The 18,659-nt window shown below is 31.1% G+C and overlaps 1 protein-coding gene across 1 annotated transcript in view; it reads right to left on the bottom strand.

Annotated features, from left to right (window-relative positions):
• Positions 1–4,432: 4,432 nt before the first annotated feature.
• LOC125065931 (piggyBac transposable element-derived protein 3-like) overlaps positions 4,433–18,659 on the bottom strand; it is a 30,193-nt gene continuing 15,966 nt past the window's right edge. The window contains exon 4 of the mRNA XM_047673790.1: positions 4,433–4,679. Within this exon, the coding sequence (XP_047529746.1) occupies positions 4,433–4,679 (247 nt within the window). The remainder of the gene's footprint in view (positions 4,680–18,659) is intronic.

Genomic DNA, 18,659 nt, shown 5'->3' with positions numbered 1-18,659 from the left:
GTTTTAGTTTAGTTTCTTCAGCGACATGACTCTTAAAGCTTTTATTTATTTAGACAGACATTAATAAGGCCCTGTGGAGCAGTTTAATAAATCAAAACATTCGAAGACATAACTATTACATAAATAACGAAAATAATTAGCAGCTTTATTAATGTTTTATTATTAGGTACTGTGAGTATCGATTAATTTTTGAATAAAACCGATATGGAAAATAATTAAATGGTAAATTTATGTTTGCATAGGAAACAATAATTTGTAACTGGTCCACAAACGTATTGAAGATAATTGAATATAAATCGAAGAGTAATTGCTTCACGTTAAGGTCTATTTAAAATACTGCTAACAGCTAGAAGTGAATGTTTTGATAACATTTGAATTATTAAACAAACTTTATTTATTACGAAAGACAATTAACTTTATGATTGCGGTCCTCGGCCTATATGTATATATAAATACATATTTTACATTTATACGTAGATGTCACCACTTTATGAGTTAAATACATTTTGAAAAAATATCAATCCACAAAAAAATAACGTAAGTAGTCGATGATAAAGTTTATGACAGCTGTCATCCAGTATCTTAATTAAAAAATAACGAGACTTTTGTTTTGTATTCCCTAACTGAAAAATTACTAAGCAAATATATATAAAATGTATTCCAGAAGATACAACAAAATATCATGATACAAGAAAAAAATCGAGGCACTCCTTAACAAACAACATTTGTATTTTATAGCCATTAGTCTTTATCGTAATTAGGGTTTAGTGCGCGCTTCTACGGTAGAAACAATCAAATTCAAACGACTGCACTGACTTTTATTTCTGTACTCTAGTAAATAGGGTAACAACTTACATCTCACGATTTGTAAAACGTTGATGTCTGTTTATGAGTTAGTAGTTATTGCAATGGCTAATGGCTATTCCAATCCACAATCTAGTACCTAATTTGTAATTAGCCTTCATACTCTCCATTAAAAAAATAGACTTGCTCTGGCAAAAACTACCGACGACTTATTCGCATATCGGTTGCTAGGAAGATTATTCAGTCTAAGTCGAACTTTAATTAGTCGGTAGCCGGCGGGCGGCTAATACAAAATGTTTAATTAGACTAATGCATCGTACTAAGAGTCGCGTTAACTGCCGCATATGAATTATTTATTATTTGCACTCTCCTGAATAATACAGATGGCAATGTTTGGTTAAGTTCGTAGACATAGTAATAAGCGACCGCGGAAACAAAGCATCAAGCTGTATATATCAAACGCGGACAAGAAAATTCTTTTATTAATATGTATACTTTTTTTCATTAAATGAGTTTTAATACTTAAATTATTACAAGTAAAGAAGCAAGTACAGCATTTACTTTGATTTAAATTGTATTGTATTCGATTTATAGTTATATTAATTTATACCTTTGTAATGAATATTTACACCGATTTGTTGTATGAGAGAAAGAAATATAATGGAAGCGGAAGAGGATTACGTAATTTGTCTTATAAATACATTGAGATTGATACGGGGCCCGCGCTGTATAATATGTGAATATGGTTTATACATGTGTAAATATTTACAAATGTTTTATTAACGAACAACGCGCCGTAAACATTGATTTAATTTGTTTGATTGCGCTATTTAAGCATATACGGAAAGATATGAAAGCATCTATTAACATTGATTAATCTATTTCTATAAGCTATAATAACAAACAATAGATGATAATAAAACAAATTATAACAAAAAGTAATACATTATTTTATAATATCGATAAAACGTTAAAAGATTTATAATAATGATTTCATATTATATATAACCGTGTTGACTTATACTGAGTTTTATTAAATTTATAGCACTAAGGTGTCACCTTAACATGTGAATATAGGGGGAATGTGTGCAGAAGCTATAAATATGCCTATAAAGGCCAATAATAGACAGAGGCACTCATATATTCTCCATTTATACGACATGTCGGTAGTTTCTTGTGTTTTTGTGTAAATAACAGTTTTAATTATGAACCTTGATATATAAAATACATAAAAATATAACACCTTGTTATGATTCTAAGAAGTGATACAGTTTCTATAGACACGAAAAAATACTTATTAACCTAAGCCGCTTGTCGGCAAGTTATCATTTCAAATATCTTAGGTGTAATCAAAATTGCTTTCCAATTTATGTTTAATAGTACTGATAAGTCGGTTATGATGAAATTTTTAAGACTGCTGTACCATGTTTAGTACATACATACATGCAATTATGTTATATTTAATATAGTTATGAAATGTTATAATATGCTATTACGATTTTAATAGGCGATAATTATTATTGCTCTGTATACATAAACACCTGCTATTCTCTTGTCATTTAGAGACTTCATATGTGTTTAGTATCAAGTAAAGTCCGTTTGTTACTTAGTTCATTGCTTTGACAATGCCGACGCGTGCGCATGCGTGCCACGCGCGCCAAAGGTTGTACGTGCTAAAGGTGTACGTTCCAATAGCGGTATGGCCGAAGTATGTTTCGGTCTTTCATTCGTGATTGATATATCGCGCGAAAACGATGTAACGAAGTTGTTTTTGTTCAACTTTTTCATATTTTTATCGTCTTCGGTCGCTCAGCTTAACCAAAGGGGCGGTTACGTTACAGTATAATGTTGATAATACTGAACGAATAATCTCGTCGTTACGGTTTTAGAAATGATAATTTAAATAATACTCTGATTTTATTCCGAATTACATTCCGAACCGGTGGTAGCTTCACTCAGTATAGCTTTGTAAAAGTACGATTCAAAAGTCATCCTTTTACATTTTACGTGTGTAGATGTGATGTTGATGTAATAAAATATGTTTTGATTTTCATATAAAAATAAATAGCTGGTTTGCGGTTTGACCCATGTTTAGCGTTAGAGATCCGCCTTCAGTTTGTCTTAGTAAAACAGTTGACAAATTGTAACCTGTCTCAATTATGTACTCATATATTTTAGTGGGATAATTTAGGTAAACGCTATTATAACAGTTTAAAAAAAACAACCCTAAATTTAAAAATACTAGGTGATATCTTTACATCATCCAAAGTAGTTTAAAAAATGTATCAATATAATTGTAAAAAAAAAGAAAATCTAAAAATATATAATTATCGTATGTTTTTTACGGTCCTTATCTTGTCAGGCCTGAGGTAATTATTTCCGGAGTAGCGGCAGTTTTTTGATATTCAAGCAGCAAGTGAATCAAGATTTTGATGGTGATGTCGATCAATACTGGTATATTAAAATCTTTATAATAATCTGCTATGGAAACATGTTTTTAGTAATTAATCTTTTTTACACGATCGAACTTTAGTATTGGAAACTAAAATTTGACTAAATTTTAGACTTATACGGCTGTAATTTAATTGCTTGTTGTGATATATATCACACAATTGTATTGTTGCTTCAGGAATAAGTAATTTAAATAAACAGTGTAGCTAAATAAAACAGCTGCTAAATTTTATTAAGATTTTTAGTAATACAGTTTTAAGATAAGACCAAAATCGTGACCCTCATACCTTCGGTGTGAATAAGCTGTTTTTGTTTTATGTTGCCCTGGTACATTCTTTTCTTCGCTACTTAGTTAAAAGTCTAGTCCGATAAGTATAAGAGCACGAGGCAAGATAACCATCGCTATTGTTTCATGTCAACATAACTCATCTTACGTTATTTATAGTTGCATTATCACGTCTGGACTTGGGGAATGACTAGCGGATTGGACCCGGTAGTACATTATGCTGTCCCTGTCATACGAAGTGTGTTGGAAGAGGTGGGAAAATTATATGGCGCCTCGACGGCTTAAAGTTTAAGTTTGATTGCGGAGCTAAGCGATACCGAAAAAATATAGAAATATATCATTATTTATAATACAACACTCTTGCAGTTTATTACTAATACGTATTTAAATTTAACTTCTAAAGATCTGATAACAACCTCGCCGACTTTTAAAATGCATATTTTTTTACGAATCCATAACCATACCATAAACCATAATCAATAATAATAGAATATTATTTATTCAGTATCCCGATCAATGATATCGCGTTAGTTTAATATTAAAATGATTTATTTCTCTTTATTCTCATGTGGTTTTATGTATCGTAGCGCCGTTTGAGACACGTTTGTACCTGAATTGATGGTGGCGCATTTGTTTAGCATTTTTGCTTCGCACTTTCAACTCTACATATTTTGTTATATATAAACAAATTTACATTAAAATATTTGAGTGACAAAAGAAAATCCTTTATTAAAAAAATTAACGATTATTAAATATCTTACGGAAATTAAAAATAATAAATTAGGACATTTATTAACCCGGTTCGGTATCGGCGTTGATTGGAATATCCACTAAAAATAAGTGGTACATTCAGAGAGCTTGCACACGCTACCGTGACACCTTGACGGTGGCCTAATTCTGTGGGGCTCCAAGGTAGAGGGGTTTCCCGGGGTATGTGCATAGTGGTAATGGCTTAATTCTTGGTATTCTTCGGTGCCACGGGTCAGCGGAGGTACTCTTTTTACGCTCCCTCACTGCAGCCTCCATCTGCGACATGACATTTTTACTGAAAAATACCGACTGCAAAAGTGCCCTAGAGTGGAAACCGCGGATCGGCAAACGCAGCGTAGGACACACCTCAGCCACGAGCACCGACGACCTGAAGAAGGTGGCGGGACCCAACTGGATGCAGAGGTGTAGAATCGGACACTTTGACGTACTGGGAGAGGTCGAAGTCCAGCAGTGGATATGTGATTATTTATCCTATGAATTAATTCAGTGATTATCGAAGAATCGAAAGAACCGAAGAATTGTCAAACTTAGCTGTAAAAATAAAGCTTTTATTATTTCAGCTAAGTCTGACATGGGCCTAACATGTCACATACAAGTTACAACGAGAACAGTTTTCTAAAAACTGCCATTTTCTAGCCTCAATAACTTATATAGTTCGTAGTTCTGTTAGTATGTTACTTATATATGATTTATGAGATCTAAGAGACTATCAAGGCAATGAACATAGTTATGTACTTTTATGGTAAAAGCAGGCCATAGCGTCTATCGATATTTTAAATTTAATGATCTATAATGAGTCTTCATTAAGTATTTACTGAAATTAATTTACTGTCTTGACAGCAATTAGGAATAAATTATTAAATAAACTGTTTTTTTTTACAATTAACTGCTATAGATGTAATTTTGTCTCTGACTTACTGACTTGGTTAATTTCTTGAACTATGACATATCTATTTGTATATTTTTATTGTCTCATTAAATAGTTTTTATAACAAATAATAACATAGATACTTTATATATATGATAATAAATCGTATGCAAATCAAGGTCCTTTAATAAACATAGTTATTTTGAAAAACGGTTATATTATTTCGCAACTTTATCGGTCAAGTTTGAACCATTTAGAGTAATAATCTAAACATACATCTAAACTAACCTAACTTAAATGTAATTTTTGTTAGAAGAAGAAAGAATAAGATCCTATATCTGGTATGTTTATAGGCTTGGTAGTTTACATTTTGATGGCAGTATCAAAATTATTTAATGTCTGGTTTTTAATATTGAATTTATAAGAAGTTTCTTATTTATGTTATGCAAAAAATGTACAGGCCACTGTAGTACAAGTCTGACTGTCCAGTACTCATGGTTTCGTTATATCTGAATTCTAATGCTATCACATATCATGGACGTCCCACGCTCTACGGAATATATCAGGTTATTTTACCTAAGACGAACGTACGGACCAGTTAACAATCTCCATTGTATGACGTCGGTGTACATCATCTTACTTATTTATAGTCGTATTATCACGTCCCGGGCCGTAACTTGTGTTCAAATGTTAACATGTCCATAGAACAGGGATTAAAACGGAAATGGTATCGGATATCAACACAGATTAAAATGGAAATAGCAAATCAATTAAAACTAAATAAGAATAAGAAAAAATATGCATTGGATTTTATGATTTCCATTTCCAAAGAACCATTTAAATCTAAATTCGGTCTAATTATTATTTAGTGATGTGTAATGAACAATCTCCAATTGTAAGAAATAAATTTAGGTTTTAAATCTACATATACAGAAACAGAAAATATATAATCCTAAAAAAATAATTTAAAGTAATCAAGTAGCATTCTGAATAGCGAATCTAAATTTTGTCAAGGTAGCATGTCATGTTGGTTTGATTTATGATCTGTAGTCTAAAAACTTGAGCGAATTGAGTATACTGTGGTATACAGAATAATGAAGGCTCTATGACTAGAATCAGGATAGCGTGTGAATGTTAATGTTTCCCTCGATCTGTAAAATTGAATATCAATAGTGAATCTATACTCGTATATAGACATGAGACTAATTTAATTAGTATTCTTGGCTAAATGTATAAAAAATATTGCACTCATTTTTTTATTAAAATAGAAAAAAGCCATTAGAACCTTTACTTTTTTAGTTTAACATGCTTTTTTTTAAATTGTTTACTAGGAATTATTTATTGTCACTATAACAGAAATACATAAGAACTTAGTCTAATATTAAACTTAACCAGTATATTCCAGCTAAATATGATCAAATTGAAAACTATTTTAAATTAAAGGGTCAAGATGAAAGGCTACCTTAGAAATAAGATAATTCTGGTCATTAGGATGAACAGAATTTTCTAGGGACAGTTACCGCTTTAAAAATATAGAATAAAGTAAAACATGTATATATTTTTATTTAGTTTAATCATAATAAACTCACTACTAATTAGTTAAATCAAATACTAAAAATGCAGCCGTGTACGTCAAATTCACTTATACCAATAGTGCTGCACGATGCACCCGTTATCATTATCGACAATCGACTATTGTGTGCCACCGCCATAATTCATAGCGAGTTATTTACCGCTTATTATCCTTAGGAATGGAGACGGAACGGTAGCTTAGGGCTCCAGGAACTAGTTTATAAACGATTGACGCGGAAATTATAAGGAAAAATGCGTGTAGTTGATAAGTTACAATTTGTGTCGTTGCAGCGGGGCTCCGGGGCGGAATTAGGGCTCTCTAACTCATTGATCGATCGTGAAGGGCCAGTATATTAATTACATGCTAGATTCATGTGCGCCTGTTACAGATATATTTTATGGATTTAATGATTTTATACTATTTACAAAGTAGTTATATCTGGTCCGTTGTAAGTTATACTACGTAGTTAGGGGTTACTTACTGCTTGGGTTTACTTAGTGCGGTAGATAAAATGGTTATAATTATTGGAGCTTATTACACCACGTTGCTCGAATGCGAGACAGATAGTGAGAGACACATTCGACTGAATTTCAGTGAAATTAGATATTTACAGGTTTCCTAGCAAACTTTTCCTACATCACTTAGTACGAGAGAATTGGATCGTGTTGAGCAGAAATGTCCTATCCCACAGAAACATTAATAAAATCTTCTAGAATTCAAAAGGGAAAAACAATGGTATGAAATAAAAATTAATAATATTAATTTAATTACAACATTAACATTTCAACACGGTTCATAAAATATACATTTTATATTATATTATGGTTATAAATACAAATTATTGGTTGGTTCGTTTGGTTGGTTTGGATCCACAAAAATCGATTCACATGTTCTAACCACTGGACCATCTTGGCTTAATTTTAAATGTTTAACTATATTGTTTTAATAAGTACCAAGTTATCTATCAATAATATTGTTGAAAACTATCGTACATTTTTTAAACCAAATATATCTTCCAAAACTATGTTTGGTCTATATATTAGACAAAATATAATATAACAATGACCAAAGTAATTCTGCTAAATCAATATTATTAAATTGCAAATAACCTGTTTGGAAATAATTAATTAACGTTTTCTATAAAAATAAAAGACAAACCTAGTTCGATCTCTCCGTTAAATACTTAGATATATGTATGACTGTACATTCAAATGTCTGTAGTCTTAATTCTCGTGACTGATGTATATAAATCTTCAATCGGCACTGACTGAAGCAAAGCGAAACATTAACCGTCAATATTAGTCTATTAAAGTTCTTCGACAATCATTAATGACCACACTACGGCTGTAAACGTCACTTGAACATCGACAATGAATTATGGTGTCGTAAACATGCTTCTAGTGACGAGACATTATATCGATAACATTTGGTGGTAACTATTTCTTTATGATTAATCGATGCAAATTACAATGTTTCATCGATATCAAGATCGATAAATGATTAATTATTATATGAGTGGGTATAATTTTGTTGTGTTATTGGTCGGTTATTTTATTGTTATTATCTTGGTAATTATTGATACTGTATATTCATAAGATCATTAAGATCATATGATCTTTTTAAATTATTCATTTTTAATACTTAGTATGTTTTGTGCTAAAATTGTTGATTGAACAATAAGTTTGACTTGTTTATTTGGGTATATTTTATAATTTAAAATACTTTTAAAAGAGTTGTTTTATGGCATATTAATACAACAAATATTTCATTATAGTTTATCGGTTAATTAATGTTATGATATATTTTTTAAAAAGTGGTAAATTAATTTTGTCATCATATATCGATGTTATAGAAAGCACATGACTAGTAGATCTGACACCTACAGCACTATTGTTCTGCGTATTATCACTTCATTTGGCATACGCGTGTTATTTATTTGTATCATTTTAAGATTTAGGGTTTCATGAAACGATATTTCACGATATTCCCTATGAGAATGATAGTGAGCGGATTTCTTGAGTGTCCCTATGATGAATTGTTTGATTTTGCTTTTATTCGTAGGCGTTTTAAGGTTAGGTTGCGATTATTGATATCTTGGAAACGACTCGAAAAAATTGTTTTACAACGCCCAATCCTCAAGCATTCAGTATTACCGTGGGATATTTCTTACTTAAAAGGCGTATCAAAATCGTTGATAAAAACTAAAATTGGCTACAAAAACAAATGACAACATTTAAAATAAAAATTGGACAAGTTTATGACTTATTTGAGAAAAAAAAGTTTTAAAGTAAAGTAAATGTCGAGTATAAAATTTGTTATTAACATGGTTATTATGTATTGCGTAATTTATTGTGCAATGTAATATATATAACTGCAATTGTGGCTAGCGATGTGCGTATCCGTAACTATACGGATATCGGAAGGAGAAAAATATCTGTGTGCCGTGACGTGCCTATAACTTTTTAGCGAATCTTGAATGGTTCTTTTTCATTATTAAATTAATTACATATTGAGTTACCAGTATACTTAGTTAAAAGGTTATAAATAAAGTATTTTTAAAATAGATCGGATCTATATCATCATCATCATCATTATATTATATTATGATATCCGTAGGCGGACGAGTAAATGGGCCACCTGATGGTAAGTGGTCACCACCGCCCATAGGCAATGGCGTTGTAAGAAATATTAACCACCTTACATCACCAATGCGCCACCAACCTGGGCTCACTCACTCTTCAAACCGGAACACAACAATACAGAGTACTGCTGTTTGGCGGTAGAATATCTGATGAGTAGGTACCTAGTATTCAAACATGTACGACTGTACGTATCTATTTATTTGCGGATATACATATTTTACTATTACAATTACTATTGTTAGTATACACCAGTGTGTAACGAAGATACAATTATTTACATGAGGTAACGAATCGTTTGAAAAAATATATAATGAACTCATCAAATCTGGACGTTTATTGTTGGGTGGTCGAGTATTTGTTAAGCTTATTTTCCTTGTAACGTTGAAATAATAATTATTACTGTATATAAGGATTTTTATACAATTAAAACCTGTCACAATAAAATAAGTTAAAATGCGTGTAACTTAGTACACATGAGATAAGTAAACTGTTTTTGTGTCAGATACGTTATACTCAAAAATTTCTTCGAAATGAAACGCCGAGTTTTTAAAATCTTAAAAAATCTTATTATTTCAAAATAGTAAACGCGCCTTATATTATTACTTCTGGTATCTCGTAGCTAGTCTTAGACAGATAACGTTGACGTAGGATTCAAATGGAGCCAATAATAAAAAAAAAAATATTTTGTCAAAAAAACTCAATTGCAGTTTTTAAAAAGTAATACCCCTGAATTTTCTCTAGTAAAGTCAGAATGCCATTTCACCGATTGAGCGCAATAATAGCTGTGGCTACTCTTCGTTGAAAATGGTCGCCCTGGCAGAAATCGGCCAGAAGAACATAATTTGCTAAAAATATGTATTAAAAACATGTTTATATTTTCTTTCTTATGAATATGTATGTCACATTCTGGATTACATTTTTTCTATCTTAATCTCGTTGTAACTACATAATTATTATAAAACAAAGTTTTCTCACCGTGTCTATCTATATGTTTTAACGCGATAAACTCAAAAACAATCACACCTGTTTTTTTTACGGATTTCCATCAATGGACGGTGTGTTTAGGTTTAATGGTAATTCATTATGGTTTTGTGAAAATTCGCTGAAATAGAACTTAGTCTTCCGACATCTTCATCATTAAGATGAAGATGTCGAAAGAATTTATGCTGACTGGGAACTTTACTGGCATGCACCGTATAATCCAATATTTGTATGTATTATAACATCAGCGCTTTATGTAGACCCTTATTCTATTCGTGCAAAGCCGGGACGAGTATCTAGTAATAACTAATCATCAATTTAATAGACCTTAGAGACTTAGTTATGTTTAATAAATGTTTATTATACGACAAAACACGTGCGCGGTCAATCTGAATGCATTTGTAACAGCGCTTTCACAAGATCGCATCGGAAATTACATCTCAGCATAAATGGCGTCGCTTAAGAACAGTCATGTTCTCATTAAGGTGGTATGGCCCAAGTTAAAGACTGTAGCCAAGCTGCAGATGTATTATTATTAATTTTATCGAATAAATATATTTATTTTCTGCACTTCTTAATTATCATCAGGAATATCAAGGAAGTATCCAGCAATACTGGAAGTATTGCAGGATACTTCCAGTACACTATTTTAACTTCCAACTATTTAATTTTCTAATATTTTTTATATAAATCTTCTGTACGTGTGTACTCGTATGTAACTGAACTCTTCTTTAACGGTTGGACTGGTTTTGATAATATTTTTTGTGTGGGTTCCTGGATGGTTTAAATTAGCCTCGATAGGTAGGGGCTGTGATCGAAGGGATATTAAATTCCTATTTTACCGGAACGAAGTCGAGGCAGTATTTTATATATTTTAATAAAATGTATTATTTTTCCCATATAGTTTTAAAAAAGTGTTTAACCAATACTCTCTGTTTATTTCTATGTACAAAATATATGATCCCTCTATTATTTGTTCAGTAATAATTGCAAGATTTTAAAATTACTTTTCGTACGCCACTCTTGTCGGAAGATCTGCGTGTTATAATCTATCATAATGCCTATTGAAAATATATTGCATCTGTCGTACTCTGTCTAAAATAAATGATCGTTAGTCCAATAAAATAATAATAAATTTAAAGACCAGTAAAATGGGTACTCGACACTGGCAACAGTTACTATAAACTACAAATTATAATTATATAAAGAAATTTATGTTACGTCGCTTAGCTTCGGTTTAATAGTATTTGTATGGTTATTGCTACCTTCATAAAAAATTAAATCAGTTCGATGATTAAAATCGTGACTAAATTATAAATGCATTATTTTATGGAACAATAAAACTGGTCAATACTTTTCCAAATCATTATTCAATCGTAACAGATATCATGTTCACTCGTAACCGACAAAGTATTCAATCATTTTTTTTAATTTTACGTCTAAATCAACTGCCGAAAGTATTCAATTAAAAAATCTTAGTATTATTATTTCCGGATGAATATTATACTTGGGCCATACAACAATCTACGTGCACGCAATCCCCACTATTATACAGTTTCGCGACACCTCCTACTTATTAAATACACTGTAGATCCCAATTGCCCCCCCTTCGTGAAAGAGGGGACGTAACTAAGTGGGCAGAGCTATCAACTTTATGGCAGTGTGCAGATTGTTAGATAGAAGCTAGTATTTCATAATTGAAATTACTTCGTAATAGTGCATTGGCAATGTAATTGCGATTTAACTATATTGGCTGCGGCCGAAGTCATGCCCTGTTCACAAAATACTATGTAACACAGATATTAGGATGAGCTTCATTTTGATGTTAAAAAATTTAGTAAAATAATTAATGATAAATGATGATGAAAACGACTTTCCCAATATCAATCACGTGACCGTTTTCAAGGGAGTTAAACTAGGTACCGAGGTTACGTTGGATTAGGTAACTGTGCAGGGCATATTATATTCACTTAGTGGTAGGACTTTCTGCAAGCCTATCTAGAGAGGTACCACCCACTCATCACATATGCTACCGCCACAACGTCTTTATAATAAAACATGGACCTGGGATGTTAACCTGTAAAGTTGAGATCTACAGTTAAACAGTCGCGATGTTATATTATGAGTAGTTCAGAGTATATAAAAAAATTGCTTTTTTTGTTTGTTAGGTTTAGCTATTATGTTAATTCGTTATATTGCATAGAATGTTATAGATCGGTCGAATATATCGTTAGTCACGGTAATTAATTTTTAGTTCGAAAAAAATGTCTGCGAGAGAATAGAAGGGTTACTCCAACCAATCAGCATATATTGAATTCATTGAATGAATGTTTACGTAACTTGTGAGGGCCACAATTTCACAATGTTGTAAAATACAACGGTAAGACGTAAAGTACGGGATATTTTATATACATTTTTTTCTATTTCAACGATCCAGATACGGTTTAGTGGAAGTTGTCTCGGAATAGAATCGATAACGTACTGTAACTAATATAATTTAGTAGGATCAGACAACAGAGCTCATCTGAAGATAATTGTGACCATAACTGTAATAAAATGTATTTAAATTTTAAGCGGTCCTGTGTTTTCATTTACATTAAACCGTTACGGTAAAATGAATGCAACATAAAACTGTTATAGTTATAAATAATTATTCCAAAATTAGGAGTTAAATGAAACATTAATTTATTTCGTATTTGATATTATGTAGAATTATTAACGGACGAGAACCTGAATAATGATTGTTTAAAAGAAGACAGCAGGATCATTTTGACATCCGATGGCTCATATGTATTTGCGGCTTGGCTGTATGCCGAGTGCTCGCGTTTGTTAGATTTTTTTATAGAGAACTTATACATTATGTCAGGATATTTTAAGATAATTTCTCTTAAATATATATTTCTCATAAATATCTTTCTTTATCACTTTATTATATTTTAAGCTTTTAAGACAAAAAAAGATTATATATGAAACACAAATATTTATTTAACCATTATAATAGCTGTAGTGATCGTAATATTGTATTAATTAATATTTACATTAACACCAATTATCTTAATACTAACTTTGTATCTTGATAATTGCAAAAAAAAACACAATTCATATATTATTATCAATAATTTAACAAGCAATAACAACAATTATACTATATCACAAAATTATATCGTACCTTAAATGTTAGCACCTTGCTGCTCCAGAAAGAGTAAAGTGTAAAATTGTTTTGTACAGAGTTTCCATCACTTATATAAGCCTCGCTACAAATCACGTGACTCACAATATTGAAGAGAAAAGTCAAAGTACCCTCTTCCCTTCAAAAATAACTTAAATTATATTATTATTATTACAGAATTGATTAAAACATACAATAAATAGCGTAAGTCTTGTTTGTAATCGTTTAATTATTTATTTATTTCTTACTTAATCTGTCACGTTCATCCACAGCAATGCACATCACCTACCTGGAGCAGTTCTCCTTATAATGGATCGTGGGTGAGAATATTCTCTGGTCCGTTTAAACAAGAAAAAATGGAATGTTTCCTTGGAAATTTTAATAACAGGATCAAGGGCGAGATGATTGCCCTTCACCCCATTTCCTATAAACTGGGCCATCTCGGCTCTTTTATCTCACCGTATGTGCACGAAAGACAATTGACTAAGAACAATTAGCAACGTTCGAAAGAAACTAAATATTTCAGTAATAAAAAATGATAAAAAATATTCAATTAAAACTTAAATGCTTTCAAGAACCCAGACCTCTATTCACACGAAGGCTTCAATAAGCCATTTGCAAGTGCATCAAATACTAAAAAATATAAAAATACATAGTTGTAACAGATGATATTCATACTTTAATATAAAAACACGATTGTTACGCAGAACACGCGTCCTAACGAAGTCGTATCGTCTTGTTAGTTAATAGTTTTAACATTATTTAACGTTATGGTATAATATTTATTCTTGGAGTATATATAAACCTTCTTCGGATCACTCTTGTGTCTATAAGTCTGTTAAGGTTAATCAATAAGAGCTGTGATATTTAATGATACCAATTTTACTTTCGTACCTTCTAATAGAAATATCTAAAAAACGTTTTTCGTTACGATCGTATTAAGCTCAGTTATCCCAAGTAATTTATTTTAAAATTAACTAAAGATACCGTGAAAGACCGTGACGTTGTACGACCGCTTATAATCTTCACCTAAGAGCGTCTATTGGGTCCGCAGATTGCACTATAAATTGGTTTTCTGCATATACCGGCTCCATAATATCTTTTAATTAAGTGGTACACGCCTCTAAGCGACGTTAATTATGTCCAGAATAGATAACATGTCCTAGATTACTTACTTATTATCGAGATATTTTTAAAATTATGGCAACTCGTGTCCGACTGGGACTTGGATCGTTACAATATTTCTCTTACGTAGGTACTAATATTATAAATGTAAGTCTGCGTGTTTTATACGTTTGGGCGTTTGCGATGTTATTTAGTACAGAGGTATTTTACTTATTCTATTGATCGGGTAGATACAAATTATTTATTTACCTATCAGTGTTTAACTATTAAACAACTTGTGGTAAATTATATAAAGTTACTTTTACTAAGTTCACTTAAATTGAAATTGACTTTAGTCATTCATAATTGAATCATTAATTAAAAGATTAAATTAATTGTAAAAGTATCACTGCTGGTGTGTTAGGAATACTTTATAATAAACTAATATATATAGCATTATTGCAATTCTCATCCCTGGAAAAATATCTTACCGTGAAGATAGACCACAATTGTCGACTAGTAACAATCGAACTAAAACAAGTGAATAAATCTAATCATTTAGCAAACAACGAATTAGTTATTCATTAATCGCAGCAGGAACGCTTACTGGACGGTTGAAACTATTAAAATTTATAGACATGAAGTTAATTATTAGAAGAGCCGCGTAGTACAGTCTACTGGAATTCGCTCATGGATATCCATTCCGGTTTCAGTTTTAGAATCCATGACACGGAGACGATCAGACAATTCACAGAATTGAAACATAATTGTGATGTGTGATGAAAAATGCACTGTGCAAGATAAAGTACTCTTAGATTATTATTATTACTGTCTGATAATTATTTAAAAATATAAATGAATGACAAGGACAAACCTTCAAAGAATTAGCTTCGTTAGCACAAAAGCAAGATGGCCGGATTACTATTTTGCAATAAAGATACCGCCCTTTTAAACGTCATATTTACGCTCGGATGAAGGCGGAATGTTAGTGGTTTAAAAAAGTGTTATTAAAAAATTCAAAAGGGGAATGATCTAATTAAACGAGATCTTCTGATATAGTTTTCACGCCTAAACGATTGAATAGATTATCGTGACATTTCATATACTAACGTTTAGAAACGCTACTTTTTATGGGGAAAATATTATTTAATAGCATGAAGGTAATAATAATTCAAAGAAATTAATTATGCAAATAATTATACTAATAGGGCAAATCGAAATGCCAGTGTCCATGAGCGATGGTGACCATTGACGATTGGTCCAACGTGCTCATCCGCCGTTTAAGTAGGTATTTATATAATTATAGTACGAGTGTTTAATTAAACTTTTGTTTTCTGATGAGATGTATTATCATTTTAATAAAAATCTTCAATTAAATGTCTACTCTCATTAAGATTCATTCGATAAAAACAAAATGTATGTTATATAATATGTATTTCTAATTCATATTTTTCATGATTTATAGTTTTGTACCTGTTATTAAAACTCCATTCATAGAGCTTAGTGATTCTTTTTATTACATCTTAATTCACAAGGTTTGGCGCTAATTGACGTTGGTTACCATACCATAATCAAAAAAAGATTTGTGAGTATTTAATCGGCTTAGGAGAGTGAAATATTTCTTATCCTTAGATTATTTATATAATATATTATCAATACAAAAAACTAAAACAAGCGAGTCAACTGTAATATGTTGGTGTGCGTCACAGCCACACTTGTCACTCGTACACATTAGACGTTTAGTCATACTACTTTACTAGTGTGCGCACACTTAGTGATCAATTCTTGGGCACTATTTTTACCCATGCTTTCTCGGTCGTGATAGTCTATCTAGACATACAAATAATCAACGGTGCTGTCTATAAAACTCATTTTTTTCAATTTTTATCATTTTTATATTTATCTAGTTACGTAAAGCAAAATAAATAAAAGATAGTTAGTTCATTAAGAAAATACACGAACGATTTTTTTTAATAGAAATTTAAAAATCAAAAATTGAATAAAGACGGATAAATAGAAACAGTGATCTATGTAACGAATAAAAAATTGAGCTTAAAATCCGATGAAATTAAAAAATAAGTTCAAATCAATGTCTAATATATCTTTACGGCGTCAATTAAATGCAAAGAATTTTAGTTTCTTTCAGTGAGCAATGAAATTAGAATGGGAAAGAAAATCACTAGTTAACAGATTTCAATTTGAAATTAAATAATAGTTATTATCGAACCCTTCACGTTCGATGTAAATCTTACTAGCAAATTAAGTTGTCTGCGAAGTATTGCGGATATGTTGTAATTACAGTTAATTAATATGGAGCATTGAAATCCGAACGCTAAATACATTCCTGCACTCGTACTAACTGCGAATAGATTTCGATACCTCTTTAAGATACGGTAGATTAATTTTCCATATTGAGTAAATTAATTGATTTGGAATAAGTTACATAAATTGAGTAAGTATTTTAAACTGTGAGTTGGTTAACATACAAATTAGCATTCTATTGTTTTAAAATTGTATCATTTAATTAAAGGATAATATAAATAATCTTAGAAATTAGACCAGAAGTGATTTTTTCTATTTTTTTACAAATCGAACACAATTTATGTTACAAAATAAAAATAATTAAGCTACTAACAATAATGGATATTTAAAGACAAACCGACAAAGCAACAGCCTTACAACGCTTCACGATGGGTGTCGAAGCGAAAAGAGGGCAATGCCGGTGAGGCGTCATATTTTATGCGTTTCTTCCCCACTCCTATAGTCTCATCTTCTACAATTAAATTATAAAATGCATTTTGTATATTACTTAAAATATAAACGAAACCATGAAAATCTTCTTCATATCTTGATATCATAATCGCAGAACATTGTCTGTTTTTAAATAACTGGTTTTATTTTCTAAGGAACACTCGTTGCTCATAGCTGATTTGGTTGTCTTTAAAGTAAAGAAAAACAGTATCACGATGTCAACAACTATTAAAAAATAAATAATAATAATAGTAGATTATAATAAAGGTAGGCAAACGGGCAAATGGACCACTACAGGTTAAGTGGTCACCGCCGTCCGACCCTAGTAGCTAAGATGTTGTGTCTCTTGTCCCTATAGTCATACTGCCTCATTTCATTTACCCTTCAAATCGGAACAAACCACTACTAAGTATTGCTGTTTGGCGGTAGAATATCTTATGATTCATAAATTTTAAATAAAATCTACTGGCTCAATTACACTTCAAACTGGAATACAGCATAACGAGGTAATTTTTGTGCCACGATTAGTACGTAGATAAGAAAATTTGATGAAACATAAACGGTAGGTCTAATTAAATAGCTAATGATACGCTTAACTAAGGCTATTACTTTCTAAGTTCCAAGTATCTTTGCGGTAGAACTCGCGACATAAATGCAAGTTTTCTTTACAATATTTTGCTGGTAGAGTTCTATGTGAGTTTAAGTAATTTTGGTTGGTATGTACTTGGACCCGCGAACTTAACATCGACAACTGTATGTTTTTTACAATCAATTTAAAAATTTATTACCCTTAATATTTTTGATTTATATTCAAAGAAACTGAACAAGCAAGAACTGTCAAATGCTCAATGCTCCAAGAGTTATGTGTACTGGATTGTGCCCACGACTTCGGACACGCGTTGGTGTGAACGATTTTCTTATTACCTTTTTGAATATCTGTATTGTTTGTAATAGTACAGCAAATGAACGTTAATTTTCCGTTTTTATTAATCATTTTTTTTGCTTGAAATGGGCAAAGAAACAATATAGCCCAAAAGGAGTTTAAACCTTATGGTCGATGATCATAGACGACTTTTAAAGCGCTTTAAGGTTGCTTTACTATTATCCTATTTATGTGTTAATTTCTAAAAAACGTTATACTTATATTTATAGTTATAAATTTTCAAGAATGAAAATGTAGTTTTGTAAATTGTAATTAAGGCGGCATACGGCATACATACGGCGCCCCTTAGAACCACTTTACATATTGCACTGCCTTT

Source organism: Vanessa atalanta, chromosome 8 (genome assembly GCF_905147765.1).
Source record: "Vanessa atalanta chromosome 8, ilVanAtal1.2, whole genome shotgun sequence".
Lineage (NCBI taxonomy): Eukaryota > Metazoa > Arthropoda > Insecta > Lepidoptera > Nymphalidae > Vanessa > Vanessa atalanta.
The sequence above is the reverse complement of the archived record's forward strand: the minus strand, read 5'-3'. Positions and strand labels throughout refer to the sequence as shown.